The sequence below is a fragment of the Anser cygnoides genome, chromosome 2 (assembly GCF_040182565.1).
Source record: "Anser cygnoides isolate HZ-2024a breed goose chromosome 2, Taihu_goose_T2T_genome, whole genome shotgun sequence".
Classification (NCBI taxonomy): domain Eukaryota; kingdom Metazoa; phylum Chordata; class Aves; order Anseriformes; family Anatidae; genus Anser; species Anser cygnoides.
The window spans coordinates 26,518,643-26,545,422 of record NC_089874.1 but is presented as its reverse complement, the minus strand read 5'-3'; the positions used below and the strand labels follow the sequence as shown (position 1 = coordinate 26,545,422).

The following is a 26,780-nucleotide window of genomic DNA, read 5'->3' as shown; positions in this document are numbered from 1 at the left end:
CATTTTTGTTTCCTCAGTCAATATAAATCTGTGAAGGCTTCATTTTAACAAAAGATATTTTGAATAATTTTTGGCAAATTAAATTTCAAAGATGTCTTAAAAGCTGATTTTCTTTAAAACAATACAACTTTTTTTAATATACTGAAAGAGAATATCTTGAATTCATCTAAGACTGCAAGAGGTAGAATGTGATGAAAAGCTATTTTCATCACATCAAAACAATACAACTTTTTTAAAAAAACAATATTTTCATCATCAAAACAACACAACTTTTTTTAATATATTGAAAGAAAATAGATTGAATTCATCCACGACTGTGAAAGGTAGAATGTGATGAAAAGCTAGTAAATGTTAAATACCTGGAGTACAATGGGAATGATAGCACCCAATAGAAACAAATAATATACATAAATTATTTTGTATAGTCATTGCATGTAATAATGTTATATATATGATATATTATAAATAATTTGCATATAATAATCTCTTTTCTATAGATTTCATTACGATGTGTGAAATATAACATCTGATTCTTACATAAGATGTCCCTTCTCCCTACAGATCTTGTCCTTCTTTAACCATCACAGCTAAAATAAAGCTTCTAGCTCTTTCTATAAAAGAAGTTAAGGACAATCAGTCTCATTTTTTCTGTTTTACAGCCAGGAAAACAAGACACGCCGAAGTAGGGTGATTTACCCAGGAATGCCCACCTCTATTCTGACTTCCATTCCAAAAGCTAAGCATTTTCAAAGTATTTGAGCATATTTTTCTTTGCAAATACTGAATTCAACTAATTAGGTCAAACTATTATGTTTAAAGATTATGTCCAACCTACTTGTTTAATACTTTCATTAATCTCCACAGTAAGAACAAGAAAGAACAGTTATTCTTTAAATACAATTCCAGAAAACACTGTGTGGGCTTGTGCAGTGTGATCGTGAACAAGTCCTCTAGTGTTGAAGAAATTCAGGGCAAATACCAAGAAAAATACATGCACGCACTCTGCAAGAGCCAACAAAACGCAGCTGTGTACTGTTAAATACAATCAGCAAAACAAAAGTGGCATGCTCCTAACAGCGATAACTGTGTGGGTTAGTGAAAAAGAGTCCACTCTTACGCAGGAACATTTAATGTTTTCTTCTCAGGCTCTTATCCACACTTAATCTGGAGGATTCCAGAATCCCTTCGTCCGAATTTAATTCTCTACATCTGCATTTTAAGGCCATTAAGCCAGACCGGTCTACAGATAGCTGCATATCAGTTTGGACATGCTCAAGTACCTCAATAGCCCAAGTTGATGGAAAATGTTTTCATGCATAGTCGTACAGTTAAATTATTCAAAGGTCAGTGTCTTGTCCATCACAGCACTTTTGCTTTCCATAGCCTTGTTGCACTGGCACTGGCAGAATGGCAGCATCTTACCACCACATTGAGAAAATCATTATGCACGATGCAAAGTATTAGAAAATGAAGTCAACTGTTCTGCTAATTTGCCTGGACTTTGAAGTATGGAGTGAGAAAATTATCAGGTAACTAACCTAAAAAACTTTCAGGAAACAGTGATCAAAAACAGTAAGCACCCAGAAGGTGAACAGAGTAGCACCAGAAAAAGGAAAGTCTGGTTGCTCAGTGATTGATTACTTTTTACATATTACTCTCACTGGAGACTAGAAAAAATACACATTACACTTTATAAAACACTGGTTTTGAGTGGAAGGAAAGGAAGAAGAGAGGACAGGGGAGAAGAAAAAAAAGTGAGCCTCTCTCTTTTCAAGCTTCTGTCTGGGCCCAGAAAGCTTCTGCTGTCCAAATCTCCTATGACATTCTGGCTACTTACAGCCCTTCCATCTTCAGTGCATTTAGAAAGAAAAATGTTCTTTATTGTCATTTATTGTCTTTATTACTCTGGGTTTGGATAAATCCACCTGTTTCATGTCTTTATTTGCATCAGAATTCAGGAAAGTTCAGCAATAAACCACATCAAAAGCACAACCTAAAATACGGAAGAAATGTTTCTCAGAACTTTGGTATGCTACACGAGCTCGGTGGCTGTGATAACCATCACCGATAAAAGCTTCCGTTAGTGCCAGTGGATGCTACACAAACTCTACAACCGCAGAGGTTTGGTAAAGTGCCAACTTGAAACAGGTCTGCTTCCCCTGTCTTTTTAAACACGTAACTAAATATATAACACTGCGTACATTGATGAGTGCTGCATAATGGTACAGGAACTATGAAGAGTGCTGCATTTTCACTGAAATCTAATATTCATTATTTGATTTTCATGATTACTTTTGATTGGAATCTTACCCAAAACATAAATAAATAAATAAATGAAAAGAAAAAAGAAAGAAAAAAGAAAGAAAGAATAAAAAAGCAACTTGCTGGTAATGATTTAACTTACACTTTGTCTTCCTGGTCAAAAAATGCAAACTAAGTGCTGAGGTAGAATAACTTTTTGTGCTGAAAATTAAATTATAAATTATCCTCCCTCAAAATAATAGTCATTGAAAACTGATGTTAAAAAACAAAACAAAAAAAAAAACAAACAGAAAAACAGTTCTACTTCTTTTAAGCAGAACTTTTTCAGCCCTTCAAAAGTACCAACTATACAAACAGCTAGAAATCAATTCTAGTATTCAAGAGAAATACCAAGCACTGAGCAGTGGGATTGTTAGAAATCTAATTCCAGTAAGACATTTCAGAAATATTTTCTGATCTATAACTTACCTCTTTGAACTTGTGAGCTAGCTTGCTTGTGTCCACATCACTGGGGGAGAACATATCATCATTTTCAGGAAGATCAAACACTTCAATAGCCATGTCACCTCCTGGAAGGACAGGTCCCATGTCTTCATCTTCTTCATCTGTAGCATATTCCCCTGTCTTAATTTTATAGCATTTAAGAAATTCCAGTTATCATCTTATTAGGCAGACTATTCAAAGACTAATAAAACTAGTGGGCAAATACAGCATACTGCATACAAGAAAGATTGTATTTTTGTTTAGCTATAATGCAAGCACTTATAAATTCTACCAGATAAAATATAACTCCACAGTAGTATTTCAGAACATTAAGAGAGAGGAGAAAAGAGTATCTTAAGCACTATAGATTTCTAGGGGCCAGAGTTACTGGCTATACAGTTTTCATCCTTTTACAGATGAAGCTTTCTTTTTTCATAGGAAGACCTCTCCCAATTCATTTCAAACTTAACAAGGAATCTTTTCCAAACAGAAATGGAAGCCAAATAGGATGGACACGATTTTGACTGGCCTTCCTTAAGCCATCTGGAGGTAGAAATTCTCCAGTGATATTCCACACTGAATTTGAAAATCCATTGGTTTGTTCTTTATAAACAAATTCAAGATATGAAAGTGACACCCACACAAAAAGACAACAGCAGAAAAAAGAAACCAAGTGTCAGAGACAAGTTTAGAGACAAGTTAAAGTTTGCAAAATTTTCACTCTGAGCAAGGAGCTGCTTTAGGTAGTTTTAAACAGGAAATGTGAGTGTCTCTTGGGCTAGTAAACGACGAGATGTGAACAATTTGCTGACAAAACAAAACTGAAAAAATCATAACCCACAATCGGTATCTCCAGATTAGACAAAAACAATAATATTGAAGAGAAAAGCTTGCAATATTAAAACCCAAGTTGCCTAGACAATCTTTCACACATACACCTGTACTCATCTCTTCCTGTACCTAATGTGGCTGGATACCTCTCTGCTGCAGTGGGGCTCCCTCTGTAAGCCGCAGTGCATTGCACACAAACCACAAATAGTCTGCTGGCTATGCAAGTGTGCACAAACACATTCTAAAGCAAACGCTTCCTTTGGGGCTACATCTGGATTTATAAAGCACAGGAATAAATAAGCACATGGAAAAGGAAGGGTGGGAGAAAGGGTGCAGTCCTTCATAGGTTAATATAGTAATGCTTATAACACTGAGGTTTTGACAGAATTACACAAGTGTTTCTTCATGCCCTTTCAGCTCCTGATGTGAAGGTAAATAATACTAGTATCAGAACTGTATTCCCAGTAATGCTCAAATTATCTATTAATGCCATTTTTGTCAAAACAACTCTTCAAGAGGCAAGAAGTCAGACGTTCGAACAGTTCAAATCTCAACTTCCTACCTTAATTTAGCTTCCCAGCTGTCATTTAAGCTTCTGTAAATCTCTGTCATTTAAAAACTTGTGCATGCAAGCACAGTGAGTGTAGATGCACAAGTGCATCTGCACACACAAATAAAAGAGATGTGTGTACGCATCTTAGAACATGGTGATACACTTGCAAATATAAACATCACCACTTTTTGGATAAATGGCACATGAAAGATCAATCTATATATATTTTTTAAACTGCTGAAGTTAAAAAAAATAAACAAACGCAAAGCACATGGAAAATACAGAATGATTTGGTAAAGTAAGTGTTAAAAGAACTACCATACAGAAGGCAAACCACTAACATGTATGACCCGGCTATACTTTAAATATGTCACTGATACAGTGAGCAATTTCTTAGGAGAGTTGTCTCGGCCTTTATACATAAGTGGATATATATTCTGCGATTGAATATACACTAACCATTTATTTTATGTATTTTACATGTACTAAGAATCTCAGTAGCCTTCAAAAAACCCCACAATGTTAGCAGATGTTTTTACTTCTTTTTCCTTATTTAAGACAAAAACAAAGAATACAATCCACCTCATTCTGGAGTTTTCAGGCATGTGAGCACTACAGCTAAACAAAATTTGAAATTATATTTATCATTCTATCTAAGTCTCATACACACACACAACATCTTCAGTTACGCTATGCTTGTAATAACTTCTGTTTTCTCTTAATCCCCCATGGTTTACGCAGTTTCTGTCTAAACATAAAATTATACAGCTAACTTTACTTGCTTTTTCCAAGAACATGCAACACCACTTTCACACACTACCAGGGGGGCGAGGAGCAGAACAATTCTAAAATCTCAGTGAAACTTCAATTAAATGAGTTACTGTGGGGACAAAATACTAGCTTAACTCATGTACTGTCAATTTTGCAGTCACTGTCCCTGAAAAGTGTATAAGGTGATATGCAACTATCATTTCTCCATGAAAACAAACAAACAACCAACAACAAAGCATCTTGGCAGGTCCATCTGCAGGGGCAAGGAAATCTCTGAAGCATGCAGAGAGGAGGCATCCTGGCTCAGCTATGTGCGCTTTCTAAAGCAATATATTAATTTCATGCAAAATCTTACGTATATTTACCATTTTTAGTAAAAGAATAAAACAAATGAGTTTAGTTAAAACTGATGTCTCCACAGACTTAAACTAAAAAGAAATATTTCACAGAAAAAGAAGAAAAGAACACTTAAAATGGACTAAGTTATACTGGGGAAAACTTCAAGAACAGGCAATATTCTACTGGTCTCAGGAGCCACAGTGTTTGGAGACGGACATCAGGCACATTAGAATGAACACAAAGGAAAATCTTGCTGTACAGACTGAGTGTTGATGGGCACAGTCATTTTTGCTTCAATTAATATAAAAAGTAGTAATCAAAGCCAAACTCTGCAATTTGGTGGAGTAAACAAGACAGCGGGATGACACAAACACATTAGAGAGCAGAGAAATAAATGGGACTTCTGCTCTTGTCTTCAAAAGCTGTTCCCATCTTACAATCACACGAAGCACAAATAACAGGTTCAAAAGAACCGATGTGTGCTTTAAAGAAATAGAAGTTGTAAACTACAAAAAACATATTTTCCCTAAACGAATACTCGCTTTTACCTGACATGAACCTACTAAAAGTTTGTTCAGACCCACTGCCAGTAAGCTAGAGTGAGAAATTTAGTGTTTTACAAAAGCAGCCAGACACAGACAAAAGTTGCTTAACTCCAAAATAACAAAGGGAACAGCAACTGCTTGAGGTTCCTCACAATTCATTTTGTTTTTGTAGTTGACAATGATATTTGTTGTACAATTGCTAATGAAAACTCACGTGCTCTTGAACCAAAACCTCAGTCTCTTTAGTCTCTACGGGTGAGCAAAATTCATCCATAGAAAACAGGTGAGCAGAAGTCTATTTATTGTACGTAGGCCTCAAGGTTTCCCCATCTGCAGGAGTCGCTTCTGCTCCTAGCCATTTAATTTTGCTATACACTGTCACAGCAAGCAGCATGAAATTATCTTTATGAACATGAACTGCATTTCCCACTTTAAAGGGGAAAATACATTATTCACATTGTTTAACTGTGTTGTAAATTCTTGAAACAGGCTGAGCCCTTGCAAGCACAAAGGAGCAGCAGCACCAGCCAAGAAAAGGCAGACAGACCTTCCCAAATCACCATAACAAAGGGTGCATCAAGCTAAATGTTGTATAGAAACTCTCCACAGTCAGGGAATGCCATTTGAAGAACTATAAAAATAACTCGAACCCACCTCTTCATTTGATATTGCTGAGAGTTTATACTAAATTCTTTCAGAAGAGCTATATAATGCTACCGTATCAATCATTGCTTTTACAGAAGTAATTCATATTAATGATGGAAAAATTGCACTCTGAGAGGCCTTGTCTCGCAAATGTATTTTCTACATTTAATACATTCAAGCACATTGCACCATTCTTCTTTTTGCCTGTTTTGTGATATTCTTCAATGGTTTTAATGTTGCTTTCCTCTCAGAATATCTTGATAAATAAGAATTAAAAATGTAAAAGTACTCAAATGACTATTATTGTCATTAAAATTATACATCAAGATGTTGTTTCAAAGATGCCCTGTAACTACTTGTCCATGGCCAGAGTGAACAGAATTTGGCAATATGATGATAATTTCACATCCTGCATCACTTCAGGGCAGCAGGTCATCTGCTTCATGTGACTTTTGTCTTTCCGTGTTGAACACAAAGAAGATGGTATCATGTTCAAACTAAAATTCCAAGAAATGTCATAATTTGACTACAGCGTGCCCAGAACACTGTGTTAACACAGCAAAGTCAAGAGGTTTCAGTCAAGGATACAGATTCAGGTTTTATTTAGCATGCTAGGTAGGTAATACAATGACAGTGCCTATTTGAAAGCCTTCAGGTCTTGTTTTCTGACAGCATACAACAAATTAGAACGATGTGGGATTTTAGGAAGCCAGAGGAACTGGTGATGAGTAAAGTTTGCAGCAGGCTACCTAGAGGCAGCACCTGAAATGACATACTATCCAATATTTGAGCTATCAGCAGCTCAGAGGGAAATGCCATTTACTGCATGTACTGCTAGCACTGTCAGACCTAAGCAGTACATGAGAAATTACTGATGCTGCTGGTTCTGCTTCGCTCATAGGAACATACCAACAAATTGTGAGCTGCTGCACATTTATCCTGCTTGTCTTTGCATGGATCCCACTGAACATACCTTTTCTTTTTTGGAAAGTGTTTGCCACTTCTGCACAAGTTTCTTGACTTTGCTTGCAAAGACGTGAATGATGCAGCATTTGAAAGCATCTTACAAGCTGTGACAATCTGCAGCTCATTTTAACAACAGATTCTGAAGTATATGCAGGACTCTTCAGGGTTCACATTACTTTTACAGTACATGATGTTTCTTTTGGAAACACAGTGTATTAGCATGAATCTTCCCCACCAAATAACTGACATGCAACATTCCTGCAAAGTGAATGAGAAATTACAGCAGGCAAACAGGTATCTTTCTAATTTAGCATCTGACTGAAATCCAATGCATGCTGGTTGACAGAAGTCAAAATTTTTTCAGTATTGCTGCTGTATTAGAGAACTCCGATCCTTCTAGAATAATTAGATGATGCTTGGGCTACTATGAAGACTATTAACCCTCAAAACAGAGGAATGCCAGACAGTTGGTGACACAGCAAGATAGCAGGACCTGTACATGCCTGGAACATGCTCTCTTCCTGTGATTTGATCAGCTCACAACTTTAAAAAACACAGTCATGTGTAGTGACTCTAGGACTCAAACCCAGATTGCTGATTTCCTGCTCAGGAAACCTGATAAGCTATTGCTGTCTTTGAGGTAAAGTCTTTGAGGCTCAGAGTTTGACAGCTGCAATGGAGGGTTGATAATGATCATTTTCTTGTGTATTTATGTAGTGTAGTATCCATGCTACCACATTTTAAGAACTGTATGAAAATGAATGGAATGGTTTCATAGCTCTGAGACTGAGCAACTCTTGTATAATTCTTTGTCATCTATCTCGACATGTCACATCTTACACTGACAATCCACATTTTCCTGAGCTTCATACAGTCAGAACCACTATCACTGTGCGCAAATAGACTTGAAAGGTTAAGTTTTTTGGTACATTTGTGGATGCATATTCATTCAGACATTGTAAACTAATATTTTCTTGCCCCAAAGATGCCTTGCTTACCAGAGCCAAAAAATGCAAGGCTGGCAGTGGAGTCTGACATACAGCTGCATTTGCCCTAGCAGAGTAAGGTAAGCTCAAGTGCTGATGTTCATATTCAATAGTAAATAGAGCAGAAGTGCTTGTGGTGACCAAAAATGTCTTTGTACTGTGTTTAATGTGCATTAGAGCACATTACTACTTCCATTGTGACAATTGCCTGGTTGCAAGTTACGTGAGTTTACTTGCAAGGCACAGTCAGGTGACAAAAAAAGTGACACATTTTGACACAAACATTGAGGACTGCTGCAGGTTCCCAATACAATCTGCTTCTTTATAATACTGTTAATTAAGAAGGGAAACATGCCCCACTGCATACTTCAGCAACTACGCTAAATCCATCTATTCTGAGAATAAGGCTTACCACCCATCTCCCATACACCATCATGTGGGAAATGGGTAGTAAACTTCGGTGATCCCAGTGTTGTTTGTTTTTGAGAACTGACACACTCCTTCATTCGTTCTGAAGCCTAATTCCTTCTCCTACCAGAAGAGATTTTTGATGACACGCTGGATCTCCCGCAGTAGATGTCTTTTCCTTTCTTTCTCCCCCTTCCCTCACATACTGCATAGAAGTCCCATTTGCACTGCATAAACATACACATCATAGTCACAGATGTGGCCATCACCCCCTGTGTAGTGCTATAATAAGAAAATGATGCCTTTAAGCCTGTTAATTATTTGTACTACCTTCATTTCTCTATGAATAGAAAATACGTCTTGCATTTAACATTTTTTGTGTTAAAAATTTATGTGGGGAATGGACCTTAAGAGTTTTTAGCTGCTGAATTGCATGAAGGACAACAAGACACATCACAGGAAGTGATGATACCTAGTTACTCCTGTCCTGTTTCACTGCTGTGCTGAGAAACCTTTGCATGGTCACCTGTATGAAAGTGTCACTGTTAGCATCAACACAGCAACAATACCTACTGAAGGCTGAGGTACTACCACAATCAGTATTGATCTACACAGATTTAACAATGTTTTCTTTATTGTCAGATGCTGAGTTCTGACATTTGCCTGGAGCATGAGGGCCAGCAAACCAAACCTTTGAGATTTTTGCAGGTAGATGTGTTCACTGTGTAAAAGGCTTAACCCATCAACTACCCATGTAGGTCTGCCTTCAGCTACAAATCCCTCTATGTGTACATCAGATATTTAGGAAACACCTCTCCTGCCAACAGAAAAGCCACCAGACTATGTTTAAGACAAAAACGATGTCATGGGTCTTCAAACCCTGATGTCAATGGCATGCTGTGATGAGTTGTGAGAAGTCTCATTTTCCAAAGGCTAGAGGGAATTGTCTCTTTTTTATTTCTGACCTATAGCTAGTTTAACAGTGTGTTTCAAAATACCCTCATCCAAGCACATCCTTATTTTACTTCAGAGTATTTTCCTCCTATTTCACTGTTTAGAAGCCTTGTCTCAGGACATGAAAGAATACTAAACTGAAATGCATCGCATAAACTCCCTATCCTATCTCCCCTTCTCTATCTTCTCCTTCTCCAAATAAAAGAAAAAACAAAAACAAAACAAAACAAAACAAACAACAACAACAACAAAAAACTTAGGCCTGGGCAAAAACTCGGTAATACATGGAGTCTGAGATTTCAAATAATATTGTTCCAGATCATGTGAAAAGAAGGTGGTATGCTTGGGCTATGTGGAAGTGATTTGTTACACCAACTGCTTTTTACCCTAACTTAACCTAGCAGCAAATTTAGGGGTAGCATAGTCGTCTCTGAAAAAGATCTCTCATTAATCTTTCTAAGTATCTTGACACTCAGGCATACTGGGAATTTTAAGAGAGCTGGAAGAATTTATGAAAAATAACTGAATAAAGCTGAAAGCTTCAGAACCTTTGTATTGGAACATCAGGCACTAATCATGAAGATCAATAAATGCTTCAGACAAGGTAGATTAATTCTCCATCCTGCGGAATAGCTGTTCACACAGAAACAATAAACAGTGCATGGAAGGAGAAGTCTTACTGGGAATTTTCAGAACATTTCTTAATGTTCTGAATAAAGAAGAACATTAATTATTCTAGGAAAAAATGAAAGGTCTAAATCTTTCCCAACCCTGTAGAAGTTAGAAGGTGACTTTTACCAGTTTTCACACACACAAAAAAGGTTTCAAAACATGCACAAGCAGATCAGCTTTATTCCCTGATTTCAAACAAAGCAGGCACCTTCAGAAGAGCAATGATTACAGAAGCATCAACCAATTTGATATGTGCTTTTATGGAACAAAAGAAATCTTCTAAGTCCATGCTGAAAAGCTTTGCAGTAACTTTGTTCTTCAAATCAGATTGACTGCCAAACCCTAAAACTCAGCAGCAGGGGTGATTGACGGGTGCACAGTTGACCTCTGAGTGACAATTAAAAAGCAGAAACCAGGAAAATAGAAAACAGAACATTAAAAACCACTGCATAATGAAACACTAGAAAGCGAGTTACCTCATCATCATCTGCATCATATTGTGCATAATGCTGTTCCAGGAGCTCTCTCTGGCGGCGTTCTTGTTCTAGAGTTTGGCTGATCAGCTGTGCAACCTCACTCACTTGTCCTGGTTTTTCTCGTCCAATTACGAACCTATACAAAACAATATTGAAAAAATGATTACTCCTATTGTTTTACCAAAGTTCTTGATTTTTACCTGTGTTTAGTCTAGGGAGTGGCCTTTTTCTTCACAAATCCATGGCTGTGATTGCTTTAAACGTGCTCTGTGAACTCTGTTTGCCAGAAGGGCACCGCGTGCCGGACACTGAGTGATCAGACCATCACAGTATTTATAGGATGAAAAAACAAAAGTGACAGTGACCAGTAAAGCATTCACTCCAAATTTCAGTAGAAAAGATTTACTGAGGTTGAACTTCACAGATACAGACCTAGAGCAGGGCAATTTTTTTAAAAGAGTATCAGCTCTTCCAGTCCCCTAAGAGCAGCACTTTTCTCAGAGGCCTATGGCAGTGCAGAGGCACAGTACCAGCACGGACAAACTTCTGACAGCTCGCAGTGGAAGGAACGTGTGCTACGGTAACTTCTTTCTCCATCTTCTCATACAAGACATTTCTGAGCTTTTCTATTTGCCTTTCTGCGGTCTATAACAGAGAATCTATTCCCACATTTTTAAACCCGACCGATACTGTTTCCCTAACTTTAAACTGAATTTAAAGCTTTTATTTCATGAACTTCTGTTGCTAGGGAGCATTTTTCTCCACTGCGAGCTATCGCTGAACGCTGGAAGTGTATTTCCTTGGCTTAACAAAAGACATTGAAAGTTACCTCTTTCTTGGCTGAGACTTACAATTCTGCTTCTCAGTTTTACTTTCCACAACTGAAATTCAGAGTTGGCTTTGATTGTAACCCTTTTTTAAGCACAATGGCATAACCATAGTTAGGTATTTTGCCACCTGTAGTATTAATTATAAAAATACATGATATGGTACTAACACTGTAAAATACTGAACAAAAGCACGATTTTAAAACGTCAAGTTCAAGGAGTGTTTTCTTAGCAGGCTAGAAAGACAATTAGGCAATTACAGATGAAAGAGGTATTATGCAGAGCTGAAAAGCATAATCAAGTGACATAATGCATATGATAAACTATTTGTTTCCACAACATCTGGCTCAAAATGATATATTTAATTTATTATTGGAACGAGAGGTAGAAGTATGCATTATACCCCGTGTTAAGAAAATGATTTTGATTAGTACTGCCTCTTGCTGTTAATGTCATTTGGGATTTGGCATCCATGCACATGTTCCTGTGAGTGGATGAACCTGAATCCATTTTGTATGCCAAATGATTTGTCAGACTCTATGAAGTCAGGCACTATAGAAAGGAACACAACATGGAGAATATTTCAACATCATCAAAATACGCAAGTCAATAATTACTTCCAAAAGGATAAAAAAGGTGAGAATGAGTGACTCTATTTGAAATGACACAAGGTGCTCTGAAAATAATTTGCAAGGAAGTGTCTTAGTTAAAAAACATTAATAAAAAGTAGAGCAAAAAAACAGAAAAAAAAATGAAGTAAATAACATCACCATTTTAATCTTGATCACAGCAGATCACAGTCTGGCACTCACATGCTACAATTACAAAACATGACAGCAATGATAAAGACCTGGGGCTGAAAGAAAAAGAATGTTTCTTCATGGCCTCTGTTCTTCATCTGTTCTGCACACTGACTCATAGTCGGATCCTGTTCCCTCTGAATTTTAATTTTACAGCCAAGTATTACAAAGACTAAAACAGCCACGCTTTCAGTCTCAAATGGGAGGAACAATGAACTTTCAATATTACTACACGCAGTAAAAAAAGGATTCAACCCGTATTTGCCATGTATTTCTCTCTTCTATGTAAAAAGAAACTAAAAGAGAATATAGAAAAATAACTTCTACTTTAAATAAGCATCTTAAGCAAGGTTATACATGAGTGTATTATTTGTACACAGTAGAGATAGCATGTTTGTAAACACACGAAGGAGATCACAGATGTGGTAAATTATGGAACTACAAAAAGTGATGTAAATATAATATTCCCTCCTGCCCTCTGCCTGGTAACTTCACCTCCCTTGGAAAATAAGATACTCAAAATACTTCACACAATCATTTTGTACACTGAATCCCTAGAACAGACAATATATAATGGAACTGAAGTTTGATAACTCCTGATGATTTGGGATTAATTCATGAAGACTTCGGAGTTTTTACACTAGAAAAGGAATTTTTTCTGGTTTCCAGCTGAACTCCATTTGCAAATTAGGAATGGTTTTGACGCTGCAGACTGTATTGCAATAATATTTTCATACAGACAAGGAAGTTCAGGTAAGAAATAAAAATGTTAAATTTAATTATTTTTTTTCTCATCCCAAAGACATACACAGTTCATGGAGATTTTCAAGACTTGAATCATATGTCAGAATGAAGTTCCTCAATGACACTTGAAGCTGTTAGATGACACACGAATAAAAGCCTCAAAGCAATGACAAAATATACAGCAAATGCTTTCCAAAACAGAAATATGCAAGGAATCTTTCATTTTCCTACAATTTATTGCTTTAAAGTGAAACGTTTCTGAAGTGTTTGAAAATAAATATTTAGAAGCATTCAATCTGTGATTGATGTGAGTTCTAGGTACAGGATTGCAAACTTGTGAAATGGAATATAATGTTGCAAACAATTACATTTTTTACATACAAAACCAAATCTTTTGACGTGTTACATTCCATGACCTTAATAATACTAAACCATATATTACTTAATAAAACTATACTATATATTATAATGATGTTTAACCTACAACTAAAATAACCCATAAATTTGTAAATGAAAGAGAGAAGAATAAATATCCTTCTCCTAGAAGGAGAAGCAGTTATTAAAATGCTAAGCATGAATTAGATCTTTAAGCCCAGAATGGCTTTAAATACAACTATCATAATCTGAAGTGCTTAAGTATGCAAAAGAGACATAAGGTTGTGATTCACTGACCAGAAAATTAGTCACTGAACCATAATATGCACAATTCAGCGAAGTGGCTAATTATGTATTTCCCATCACTCCGCCTCACCAAAATTAAGCACATGCATTTCAGACTTGATTAATTAGTCTCAAGGGCCACAAGTATTATAACAAAGACCTATAAATTCTATCAGCAATAATGTCTTTAAGAAGCTGGTTATGTTTCTGGATATGAGACAAATGAGGGTTTTCAAACCTTTAAACCTCATCATGACAATATTCCCCTTAATTATTAAAGCCAGGAAATGCAAAATAAAACCCAGCAAATCTGCAAAGCTGTACTACAAGCCACAACTATGCTAAATCTCAGACCATTACTGATTATTTCTGATGCCCACAAAACTGAAAGAGAGGAGGGAACGACACTGAGAAGCAGGGCATAAGCTGACCTTGATACTCACAGTTGCACATGGTATAGCTGAATTACCAGCTGTGAAATATTCTCTGTGGTTGTGGTGTTAAGATAAACAGGGATAAGGCTAGGAACATAATTAGTATTTGACTCTATTTCAAAAATAAGAAAACCTAAAGAATACAAAATCTGGAGAAACTGAAAATTAAAATGTAGTATTGGTGGTTAAGAAAAACATTCTACTGAAAGTGGCAGCAACACCAACATCTCCTGCAATCCAGTCAGGATGTAATGATTTTAAAGCAAACCCAGTATATGGCTTTCTGCATATTTCCAGCTTTTATTAAATAAGGAGCTGCAGACCTGTGCTTCTTGAAATAACAAGTGTGTATATATATACACACATACATATATATATATAAAACCAACCATGGGAAACAGAAACATCGTTGTAAGAATTAATTTAATTAAATAACATTTCCATTTTGCTAAGTACTTTCATACTGGAAAATGTGTAGAGCCACCAACTCTGTGACACAAACCTGAAGCTCTATAGCATGTATTTTTAGTGACTTATTCTCAGTGAATGATTTCTCCTAAAAATATTTCAAGCATTATGTGCTCAATTAAAAATAATTTAGCTTGGATTCCTTAAATACAACAAAAATTAATTAATTAAGAATAAAACAGATTCACTTTAAGAAATAAAGAACAGGTTTTTACTGCAACAGGATTCACAATGACATTTTATCTTCTAACCCTTCCTAAAATATAGTTTGGTCAATAAAAAATGCTTAGTAAATTTCATTGAATTTGGGGAAATTTTTACAGATTTTTTGAAGACTGGTTTAAAAAATGGCTTCCCTCTGAGCTTTAAAGCACAAAGCTGCTTCTGCTACCATTTATCTAATTTACTTCAAGATGTCTTTAATTACCTACCCTGGCTGCTTCCATTACGATAATAACCATATAATTAATCCAAAGAGCTAAAAGTGGTATGAACCCTGTAAGAAGGCAGTTTTATTTAGTTTCAGCAGTGCAAGCTGGAACTCGTCACTTTTTCACAAGATGGCAGCCTGAGACACGGAGGTCACAGACCGGACATCAGGAATTCACAAACTATGAGGTGCAATTACAACTGTTCAAATAAAATGATCTGAAACTTTAGAATCATTCAGGATCTTTGAGTCACTGAATAATTTGGGTTGTATGGGAGCTCTGGGCCACCCCAGCCTCCCCCAGCTCAAAGCAGGGCCATCTCAGCCAGTCAGTCTGGAGCGGTTTTGAATCCAAGGATGGAAAAATTCTGCAGTCACGTTGGGCAACCGGTCCCAGCGTTTGAGTTACCTCATGGTGCTTTTTATTTTTGGATAATATGGAGTCAGAATTTCCCTTGCTGCAACTGCTGGTCCCTGCACAGAGTACAAAGGCTCTGGGTTCACCCTTTCTACCTCCCACAAGGTAGCTGAGGCAGCAGGAAGATCCCTGACATCCCATCCTGCTTTTCTTCGGACTGAAGAAGCTCTTTCCTCCTCTTCACAGGGCTTTTTCAGCACAGCTGCTCCCCAGCTCGCCAGCCCCAGCTCACAGTGATGTGCGGGCCTGTTCTGCTCCAGGTGCAGGGCCTTTGCCTCCTTTGCCTTTGCTGGACTTGGTAAGGTTTCTGCCATCTCACTGCTCCAGCCTGCGCAGGTCCCTCTGTACAGCAGCTCTGCCCATTAGCCTACTGACCACTCTCCCCAGTTTCTTAACACCTGCAAACTCCTAAGAGCCTTTCTGTCTTACGTCTGCCAGTCCACGCAGCCTGCCCTTGCATCAGAGACAAGCACACATACGGCAACCTGTAAAGCTCTTAGCTGGAACAAAGGGGAACTGAGGGCGAACGGCAGAAGGAAGTAAACAAGGTTTGCCTGGAGATTAGCGATGGCAGTGCCTCGAAATGAGCACAAGCAAGCGAACAACTCTGCCTGGAGATCAGCACCCAAAGTAACATGAGGAAGTAACCATCATCGGGAGGTGAAAGGGGCAACGACTGAATGAAGTCACCCAAGATCATGTAAGAAACATCTGATGCAGCAACCCACACAATGCCCAGAACAGGATGTTGACATGAAAGCCAGCACAGAAGAGAGAACTTTGGTGAAGATCCTCCACAGAGCCTGGAGAAACAGCTGCCAGCGAGCTCAACTGCTGCGCAGAAACTCCATAGCCTCCATCCTTGACCCCACAGCCAGGATGAAGTAAGCTATGTGCTGTACCCCAGATTTGACGAGGGACAGCAGCACCCGAAGTTATCAGTCATTTCACCCAGCTGGGGGTCCTTTTGCCCAGTCAGCACTCGGGACGGGTGCATGGGAACATGACTTGGTGTGGCCATGGCATGCGCTGTAGGTAACGTGTAACAGTGATGAACCGAGAATGAGATGTGCGTGCAGTATGTGCTGCCACTTGCTGTTGTTGTTGTTGAAATATTAGAATATTGAGTTGGACTAACATTTCTTGCTTAATTTTGAATTAACTTTAATTATCAAGTATTTAAATTGAACAATGGATTACTGATTTCACTTGCATAACTGTACTCACAACGACTGATCAACTGCCACAGCACTCGGTGACAAATCTGGTATATGGTGCATGGGCAGCAGACGCTAAAGGTATGGAGAGCCACATATGAACCCTTGCAGGAAACATGAAAATGGCCCTGCAAGAATGTCCAGGTCATTAATAAAGGTATTAAATAGTACTGACCCCGGTATTAATCCCTGAAGGAATGCTAAAAGTAACTGTCTGCCAGTTGGGCTTTATAATACTGTCCATAAATAACCCTCTAACACTCTGGGACCAGAAGTCCAGTCGACTTTCCACTCATCTTACAGACACTCTCCAGTCCCAATTTCATCAGATAGAAGGATACTTAAGGAGATCATGCCAAAAGCCTCGCTAAAGCCAACTTAAAATCTACTGCTCTCCCCTCATCCATAGAGTCAGTCAGTGGAAAAACTGAGGCAAAGCAATCACAAATTTATCTCCAACTTTTCTGCATCCACGGTTTCCTTCTTCTGTTGCTTGAAACCCGTCTTGTCGCCCTTCACATTCTCCACTAGTTTCAACTCTGGCTGAACTTCCACGTTTCTAATTCTGTTCCTACATGCTCGGCAACACAACTACACTCTTCTCAGGTAGCTTACCCCTGTCTCCACTTTCTGTGAACTTTGTTTTGAACCTTAGCTGAGACAGCAGTTCCCTGTTCATCCATGCTCTTCTGTCACACTTGCTCAAAGCTACTGCACTACTTTTATGGTCCAAGGAGGTGTCCTCAAAGATCAAGCAGGTCTCTTGGGCTCTTTTACCCTTCAGGGCAGTGCCCCACAGGATCCTGCCAAACAGATCCCTGAACAAGACAAAAATTGCTCACCTGAAGTCCATAGTTGTCACTCTAATATTAGTCTTCATTCCTTTCCACTTTTTAAACGCCACTATTTCATAGTTCATCCTGCTAAAGCTGCCATCAACCTTCACTGAAGAACTCAAGAGTGCTTTCCTATTTGTGTGTAACAGATTTAGCACACTGCTCACCTCAGTTGTCCCATTGAACACTTGTTTCAAGAAGTTGGTTTTAATATACTGCACAAGTATCCTGGATTAACTGCACCCAACCATGCTGCCCTTGTGGTAGATGCTGGAGTAGTGTAAGTCCTATGTAAGTCTCTAACCATAACCTCTGAAATCACGTCTCCAGAGCCTTGTGACATATTCAGGGTCTTCTTCAGCAGTATGAGTGGTGCTGGTGGAAGAGCAGCAAACTAACAGCTTAAGGGCCAGAAAAGGCTCAGCAGTTTCTCCAGAGCATCTTGGATACGAGCCCCTGATAAACTATGCTCCTATCAACACTAAACGGGTATTAGAGTCAGACGATTAGTAAGTCATGTAAAAAAAACAGCAATATTAATGCACTTAGATTAATTATTTCCCCTAGAAATTCTAGGCCAGGGCCTCACTGACACATTAGCTTTATCCAGAACCATTTCAAAATTAGCCAATGGATTCAATCTTTCGGCACCTCTCCAGGTTCTGGTCCTTACACCACCCTGCACTTCTGAGAGCGCTGCCAGGGAGCGCTCTCTTCCATCTCCTCCAGCCAGTTTGACAGTTTCCCAACACAATACTTGTAAAATAGTTTTTCTTGTATACATGATAATCATTTAATCAGCATTCACTATAGCACTACACAAGCCTTACAGGAACAGCCTCCTCAAAGAAACAAACTTGTAAGTCTATGCTTTAATGTTCCTGAATGCAAGTGAAGCACGTATGCCAACTCTGTTCAAAGGGTGCAACTCCCACCTGGGAATGTTTCTACAACTAGACTGCAGTTTGAGGTGAGATCGGCCATCCCTCATCCTTACCCTTGCTGGTATCTGTGGGAAGCCAATCCAGGAAGTAACTGCACATGGGTCAGAAGTAAGCTGCCGAGTTAGGACCACGTCCACAGTCTAGATAATTACATGATCCATATTCTAGCCAAGCTGAACCACACTCACAGCACAGTCCCGGTGCAGCTAAATGCTCTTATAGCACCATCTTTGTGGCTTGCTGAGTTTTCCTACAAGGATGAATGTTGGGTATTTCTGCCCAGCTGTCACAATGCGCTATCACGTTTATCAAGGTGCACCAAAACTTGCCAGCAACTTCCACAGCAAAACATATTTCACTTAGAAGGATGAAAGACATTAGCTTAACAAACATTTATGGTGACATTTTGGTTGCAGTGGTATGTTACTATGTTTAGATTCAACTGACTTGAGGATAAAGTGATTCAAAACCTGTCAAGTTGTTCCTTTTTGCAGAAAAGGAAAAGAAAACCCACTCCTTATGAAATCCAGCCCGACTAAATCTTATTATTTCATGTTACATGCATTTTAAAAACAATGCCCTAGATACCTAGCAAAATAGTTTATATCTCAGCTAAAATGTTAGCATGAAGATGTATTTATATGTCATGCTTAAACATAGAATATCCTGTCCAAATGTGCAAATATTCCAGTAAGTAACTTGCCATAAAATTCAAACTAGCTAGATCTCAGGACACAGGGACTATGCTTATGCCAGTAAATTTAACAGTGCCAGGAAGGGCTCCCAAGCACTAGTAATTGGTCATCTACACTGTTAAATCACTGAAACGGTCTCTGGAACTATTTGGCCCAAGTTAACTAGTAGTCTACCAAATAAGACTCCAACAGTCCAGGAGGTAGCACAGGCTAGGAGTTAGCTTGGATGTTTCCAACAGACGGTTTGGATGTGGCCACTCTGCTCTGCAAGGTAAAAACGCTGAACAGTGTGAACACAGAGCACTCTGGTGCCAGCTGGCTTCAGCACCCACGGGCAGTCTGAGGCACGCTGCACCTACTCGAACAGGCACAGCCAAAAAATACAAACAGCACTGCTGAACATCCAGCAAAGCACTGATGAGCGCAGTCTTACCTCCCCAGTGCTAAGGGTTCACAGTGCTCATGAATAATTTTTCACGTTACGTTCAGCATGTTATGCCTAGTAGTCTTGGAGAAGGGTTACCAGTCCTGATAGGTTTTATATGATGTAATCTTTTTGTAATACCATACCAGAATCAACAGGAGAAATTCACATTGTTTTGGTACGAGGCACCACAAATTAAGTTTCTACTGTGACCCTGATTCAGGTTTATCAAAAACTTAACAATCTGCTCAAGAATCAGAACATCCACCAAGCACAAATGGCTTCTTAAGCAGCTCTTTATAAAGTCCCAACACGACGAGCAGCACCGCAGAGCAAAGGACTTTTCTTTCCTTCTTTCTCTCTCCTTGGCTCTGGTACTTGGATTCAAGGAAACAGATAATGGCAAGAAAAGGAAGAACAAAAACATCACCTCCAGCCAGAAAAAAAAAAAAAAAGACAATTTAATCTAGCTCTCTGATTCAGACACAGAGGTAGCATCTTTTGCTTTTGGCTGCTGTCTCATTACCCGGGACTGGAAAGAAACAGAAATCTCTCCTCTGTCTTCCGCAGCATGGATCTGCATGGAGTATGGAGAACGCCAGCAAACGTTTAAAGGACACAGTTGTTTCACGGGACAAGAGCGAAGGCAGAGAAATTAAGAAAGCACAAAAGAAAATCTGCACAGGCGGGCGCACTGAAAAAAGAAAAGATGATTATCTAGGGTAAGGATCACAGAAATAAAGCAATGCTGTTCACGGTTACCGTGAGCAAATATCATTCCCCACGGGGGTAGACGGCTATTGGCTAGATCCTGCTGTTGACTTCATCTGTCCTCTATACTGTCTGATTGCTTGCAAAGACACAACTATTTAAATTACCTTTCCAGATGTTATGATGTTAAACAAAAGTAACAACAGGCATGCAAATTACTGTTTTCTGAGACGGTATATTTTCCAGAAGGAAATAGGTTCAATGTTGGGGGAGGAATAGGCTGAAGAAAGAATAAATGATTTATCAAGTTTGTATTAATTAAGAAGTGAATATTTTAACTTTCTGCCCTTTAACTGCTCCCTGTGTAAGAGCTATCTAAAAAAGTAAAATCTTCATTCTTGCATTTCAGATTCCATTTGCTCTACAGTTAAGAGATAAGGAAATTAGGCTATGAACGGGGAATATGGGTTGAGACAAAGTCTTACTTTGAATTAAAACTGTCCAGATAGAAAAAGGCACATAATAGTAATAAATGATTCTTCATGAGAACAGAGAATAATTAATAGTAGAGAGCCTCAGGGTTTGACTGCTATTGTTGGAACCTCTTCTTCAATGATCTAGAAGATTAATTAAACAGCAACACAGCAAAATTTGCTAACTAATTATTTAGTTTCTTAACATAGGAAGATTTTGAGGCATTTCAGAGGAGTTTAATTAAACAAGAGTTGTTAAATTCACTGCTGGGTTACAATTAATACAATTAACTTCAAGGTGGTGCCTATCAGGAGAAATGTTACAGGTTTTACCCAGGTTCTGTGGGGTTCCCTGAAAACTCAGGAGCTGACTAGGAAAGCACCATGAGAGCAACCGCTCAGTGCCTAGCAACAGTTTGGGAAGCTGAGAAAATGCTTAGTCGCATTCAGAAGACAGGATATGGAAAGGAGGACACGGAATTTAAAATTTGCCTCTCTAATAAGACACTGAATTTGCTTAAATCTCTTAACAGAAACCTTCAGAGGAAAGCAGTAATGATAAAAACATACAAGCAGCATATGAAGGATTGGGATTGTCAGAAGAATCACTCTCATACAATCCCCTTTTTTCTTATCAACCCAGTAAGACTTTCTGGCACCCTGACCTCCTTTCCTGGGACCCTGTTCTTCCCACATCTGCAAAGGCATGAATCTTTGTCCTTGGTGAGGTTGCAAAGTGAAGTCACCCCCCTCCCCAACCACCAGTAATTGTTCCTTCATTTTTCACACCCTACTGAAAAAAAACACTTTTTTACTAGGAAGGACTGAGACTAGGTACATATAATAAAAAGCTGAAGTTTTCTTTGTGAAAGAACTAACTTTTCTCTCTTGTGGGTGTGTTGAAGAAAAAAATAAAAATCCCTGGAGGCATACAACTTCCCCTGTGAAGTTACTTTCTCTGATATGGACATTAGGGTCCCTGGCATCCTTGTATTATGATGAAGAATGAATGGGGGGATGAGTGAGGCCACCCAGGCTCAAGATCACCCAAGCAACTTCAAAGAACTTCAGGTCTGCTACTCAGCACCACAGTCCATGAGGGAACAGCAAGCTAGGACACAAAATAAGCTAGAGAAGCTCCATGACAGGATAGGATTCCCACTGTCAAGTTGCCTCCTTACCCTATATTTCACGAAAGGAGGCACCACTTGCAAACTTCGTGTTGATGGATTAGGTCCTAAATGGGTCAGAAGACGCACTGACCAATTAGTCACGTTAGTCTGGTGCTGCCCTCTGACTGTTCCATGAACCCTATTAGAGAAGGGGCGACACTCAATGAAATAGAAAAACAAAACAAATTTCAAAAGAAAATTCCTCCTTTACACAATCAAAGATATTAGTAAACTAAACAGTTAAGCAAAATTACAAAGAAAACTTGATATTTACATGAATTAAAATAGCATTCATAGTTGCATTTGCCAGATTAGAGTCACGGGGATACTAATTCTTAGCCCTAAAGACAGAAGCTGATTGCCAGCTGGGATTATGGAAGAATTCCCTCTCCTTCCTTCGTCTCATAGGTTACCAGACTCCATCTGGTGGGTGCTGATTATCTCCCTATAAAACACTGTAAGAAAGAGTAAATGAATTTGTTATTAGAGAAGCCAAATTGGTTATCTTCTATTATGGTATGATAACTCTTCCAAATAGTTCAGCGCTCGAAACACTGGACGAGATAATAATAGATGCTTATATTCGCTCGTTTTCCCCCTCCCCCTCAACTAGAACAGTTCAAAAGGTAAAAGTCATGTCTTCATTTTCACAGATTCCTTACTATGTCAGCTACAGACAGTTTGGATACATTTTTCTGGCAGATACATTGCAAAATCTATTCTAGGTCAATGACTTCCACTGTCAGGATAATTCAAAATGTTCAGAAGGCTCAAAGGAGAAAAATAAATCACTCAGTATTGGCATTATGCAGGCTTCCTGAAGAGATATTGACTGCATTTATTGTAAAAAATTAAGAAGTGGCTTTAACGTCATTCCGTTCATGAATGTCCTTTCCTTGCAGCTGATCCCATGTAATAACCCTCACTACAAAAACTAGCATGCACTTTGACTAGATTCAGGAGAACACAACTGCGTATACGTAATGCTATGGTTTACAAGCAGAAGGTGATGCCAGAGAAACGCACACCGATCTGTGTGTGTGCAGGATACCAGGCAGAAGAAAGGCACACACATTTATGCGATGATCACTAAAATAACTATGCTTATTAAAGCAATTCCATGAAACTCACTGAACTGACGCCGCTGAATAGCACAGGTGAGGTAAGTACGTGTGCAAATTCTCCTGTAAGGGACGGATTCATGAAGCTGCCTTGTCTTGGACTGGGCTGGGTGTGTGAGTGTACGTTGCCTATCCACTTGTACTTCAGAGGGGACACCCACATCAGGAAAGCCAGCAGGTATTTATACAGCAAGTCATTCCTCTCTTCTTCTCCAGAGATGCAAACAACCTTTTCCAGTACTCCTGCCTCCCCCACTGACATGGATTATTAATGGCAGCTGCCAAGGGAAAGACTGCACTCAGAGGCCACTAGCACTGCTCTTCACACTTCCAGCAGGCAGCACCTAATGGCTGGGGGTGTGTGAGGGAACCTGCCCAAAAGACCCTCTTATATTGCTGCCAGGGTTCCAGTTCGAACAGAGTGGACACCAAGGATTTTTCCATCTCAGCTCTACCACAGGTGTACCTGGGAAAGAGGATCTGACAGAAAACAACCATTCACCACAAAACACATAGCAGGCAGGGCCCTGGTATCATACATGAAAGGAAATCAGTCAGCAAGACATAAATGCATTATTTCCTTTCATATCTAAATTCATCAATATTAGCTCTAGCTTACTTAACAAGTAAACGTTTAAACCTACGGTAAAAACAAAACCATCAAAACATCCTGAAATCTCTGTCTCCAAAAATAAACGCTTTCTGGAACCATTTCTAATTTTGAACAGCTAAAAATCAACAAGGTCCATTACTGTCAGCAGAGCATCTGACAGCATGGCCATCAGGATCTGACCAGAACCTGGGCAGGACGCTGATGCCACACAATGCTTAGCAACATCATCAAGTCTCACTCCCAGTTTATAGGAAACCAGGAAAAAAAGCATGCATTTCTCAGCCAGTCTGTGTAAAACAGAAGAGTAATCTTTCTGGTGTTTTTTTTTTTTTTTCCCCATTAAGTTTTAAATGAAGCAAAAATAGAGGCAGTTGCACCACATCTAACCATTTCTTTCCCCTAATTATGTATATATTAGTAAGAGGCTGCTAACCAGACAGCATGCCAGTATGCACACAGATCCTTACACATCTATTTTATTTAATAATATTTAAGTATAATTTTTACTTTAAATTTAATACTAAAGTGATATATTTTTTTAAATGTGGTTGTGATACGAATGCATGTTGTCATTTTTCCTGTGAAAATACAGTATCTTAAGCTTACTTATGACGAAAATACAGAAGCTCACACATCTCTCCTTGATAAATGAGACCTGTCAGAAACCAGCGATCCTTGCACACAGGATACCTACCTAGTATTCTTGACAATGTGAGCTCAACAGCAATGGAGAAACACTTTTTGCAGTACGTAATTTTATGACAAAAGGCTCTAGATTACAACCAGTCTGACTGTAATTTATACACCATGAGAAGATTCTGGGAGCATTCTGTGTGAAAATCACTTCACTTTTCTTCCTTCCTCAAAACCCATTATTTTTCCATAGAAGCAAGTATTCTATTCTGTAACTTATTCAATAATAATTTCACAGACCAAGCTGATTATGTGAGTACTTACCTTTTTCTTTTTGTTCTTTTTTTGAGTTAAAACATCAAACAGAAAATACATGTAACATTTGCTTTGTGTACTGAAACACAGAAGACATTATTCTCTGTCATAAGGATTTTATGTTCAGACGTCCCAGCTCTGCAGAAACCTAATAAAGTTGATACTCATTTTTACAGTCAACTTGGTAGGAACACTCACAGCATGTGTGTCTTCACAGAAATATGACCCATGTAGCTACAACCCTAAATGTTACACAAAAATATATTCACCTGTAATTATGCTATAATTTGCAAATTTTTTTTTTTTTTTTAAATAATCTCTTTTATAAAAAAAACCTTGATCAACCACTCCCACAACACTTTGCAGAATCCACAGTCCAGTATTATTCCTTAATGCTGTGCCGGAACAGACATGGGGTTTCTGTAGAAACCTGCATTTAACATCACTGGCTGGGGGGGACTGCACATCTTACATCCAGTAGTTTAGTCATGGTTCAAAAGAAGTCAGCCCCAAACTCATCAATTAAATGATTCAGCTGTACTCACTAGAGAGGATTTGGAGAGCAAACTGAAGGGTGCCTACAGAATGGTTGCTGCTTTGCAATATGCCAAAGATAATCCTGGAATTATTTTGTAGAGTTAAATGTTTGCTGAAATTAACAAGCTATTAAGCAGAAAAGCTATGTGACAGAATATGTTTTTAAATGGCAAAACAGTTCATTTCTCAGGAAACACTGTTCTTATTCATTTACAAACACTTTACAGTCATATTTACATTGATTTTCTAGGCTACTAAGTATTTTACAGATACTTGCGGTGATGCCTTTCAATTAACCACAGCCTAGGATCAGACAGTCAGACTCCCAGAGATGGTGTAGGGACACGAGGAACTCAGTGAAAGAATACTGGGCTGTAAATCAAGTCAGTACTCTCAACGCTACAGTGCCCAGTGCCCTTCTTCCTGCACTGGGGAGCCCTGGTGGGTCACTACCTTACTCCTCCAGCCCTGGGACAGTAGTGTGGCCAGCAGAGAGGGGACAAAAACCTCTGCTTCTACCAAGATAGACCGACTCTCCTATTAGAGAAACCAGGTAATCTCAAGCACTCAGTCACCACTTCTTACTTCTAAAATACTCACCTGACTTTTCCTTTGGTGTTTCTAAGAACAGTTGCAGCAAAATTTTGTGTAACACCAACCAAACTGATGCCGTCGACTTCCACAATTTGGTCATTCACTTGGATCCTTCAGAGGAAAAACAAATATATAAATAAGTTACGGAGTTCCTGGTGAATTCTCAGCAAAACTTAGCACACAGATCTTTTTTTTTTTTTTTTTTTTTTAATTAGATTTTAAACAAAGACTTTAAACACAAAAGTCATTCATAAAATGACTGAGGTAAATATCACACACGCAAATCAAAAGACTTTCTTCCCTGAATTGAGACTGTGCCTTCCAACATAATATTGGCAAGTACTAGGAAACATTAGCAAGGGAGCAATGAAGAATGTATCTGTCTGCCCTTGCATATATCATAAATCCAGGTTCAAAGTTACCACTACAATTAACTGCATCAATCATCCAGTCATTTTCCCTGTATATAAATACAGCGATACAAATTCTTGCATTTGTCATATGACTTAAATTAAATGAGATACTTGAACAGTTCTTATATCATTCTTTCCGAAGCCAATCTTGAAAAACAGCATAAGACATAGCTCTGGTATTTCACGCTAATGGAAAAAAATGTGGTATTTAACTAAAACAACCTGCTCATCTGTAGAGAAAAGAGCTTGTGCATCAGACTTAATTGTGACCTACTCTCTTAAAATATTTCATCTAACTTGCTTCAAAAAGATGAATTCCCAATGTAAGAGCGATCATGGAGCACACAACAATAAGATCTAGGGGTGTTTTAACAAGGACTATCTGTGTGAAACCAAATACCAATTTACAG

The 26,780-nt window shown here is 38.5% G+C and overlaps 1 protein-coding gene across 8 annotated transcripts in view; it reads right to left on the bottom strand.

The window, feature by feature from the left end:
- PPP1R9A (protein phosphatase 1 regulatory subunit 9A) overlaps window positions 1-26,780 on the bottom strand; it is a 151,652-nt gene that overhangs the window by 35,423 nt on the left and 89,449 nt on the right. For all 8 annotated transcript variants that reach the window (XR_010829128.1, XR_010829127.1, XM_066991741.1 and 5 more), the window contains exons 5-7: window positions 25,964-26,068; window positions 10,892-11,027; window positions 2,731-2,886 (exon numbers count right to left, since the gene is read on the bottom strand). Coding sequence is in view for 6 of the 8 variants with exons in the window: in XM_066991741.1 (XP_066847842.1) it covers window positions 2,731-2,886; window positions 10,892-11,027; window positions 25,964-26,068 (397 nt within the window). In the remaining 2 variants the exon portion in view is untranslated. The remainder of the gene's footprint in view (window positions 1-2,730; window positions 2,887-10,891; window positions 11,028-25,963; window positions 26,069-26,780) is intronic.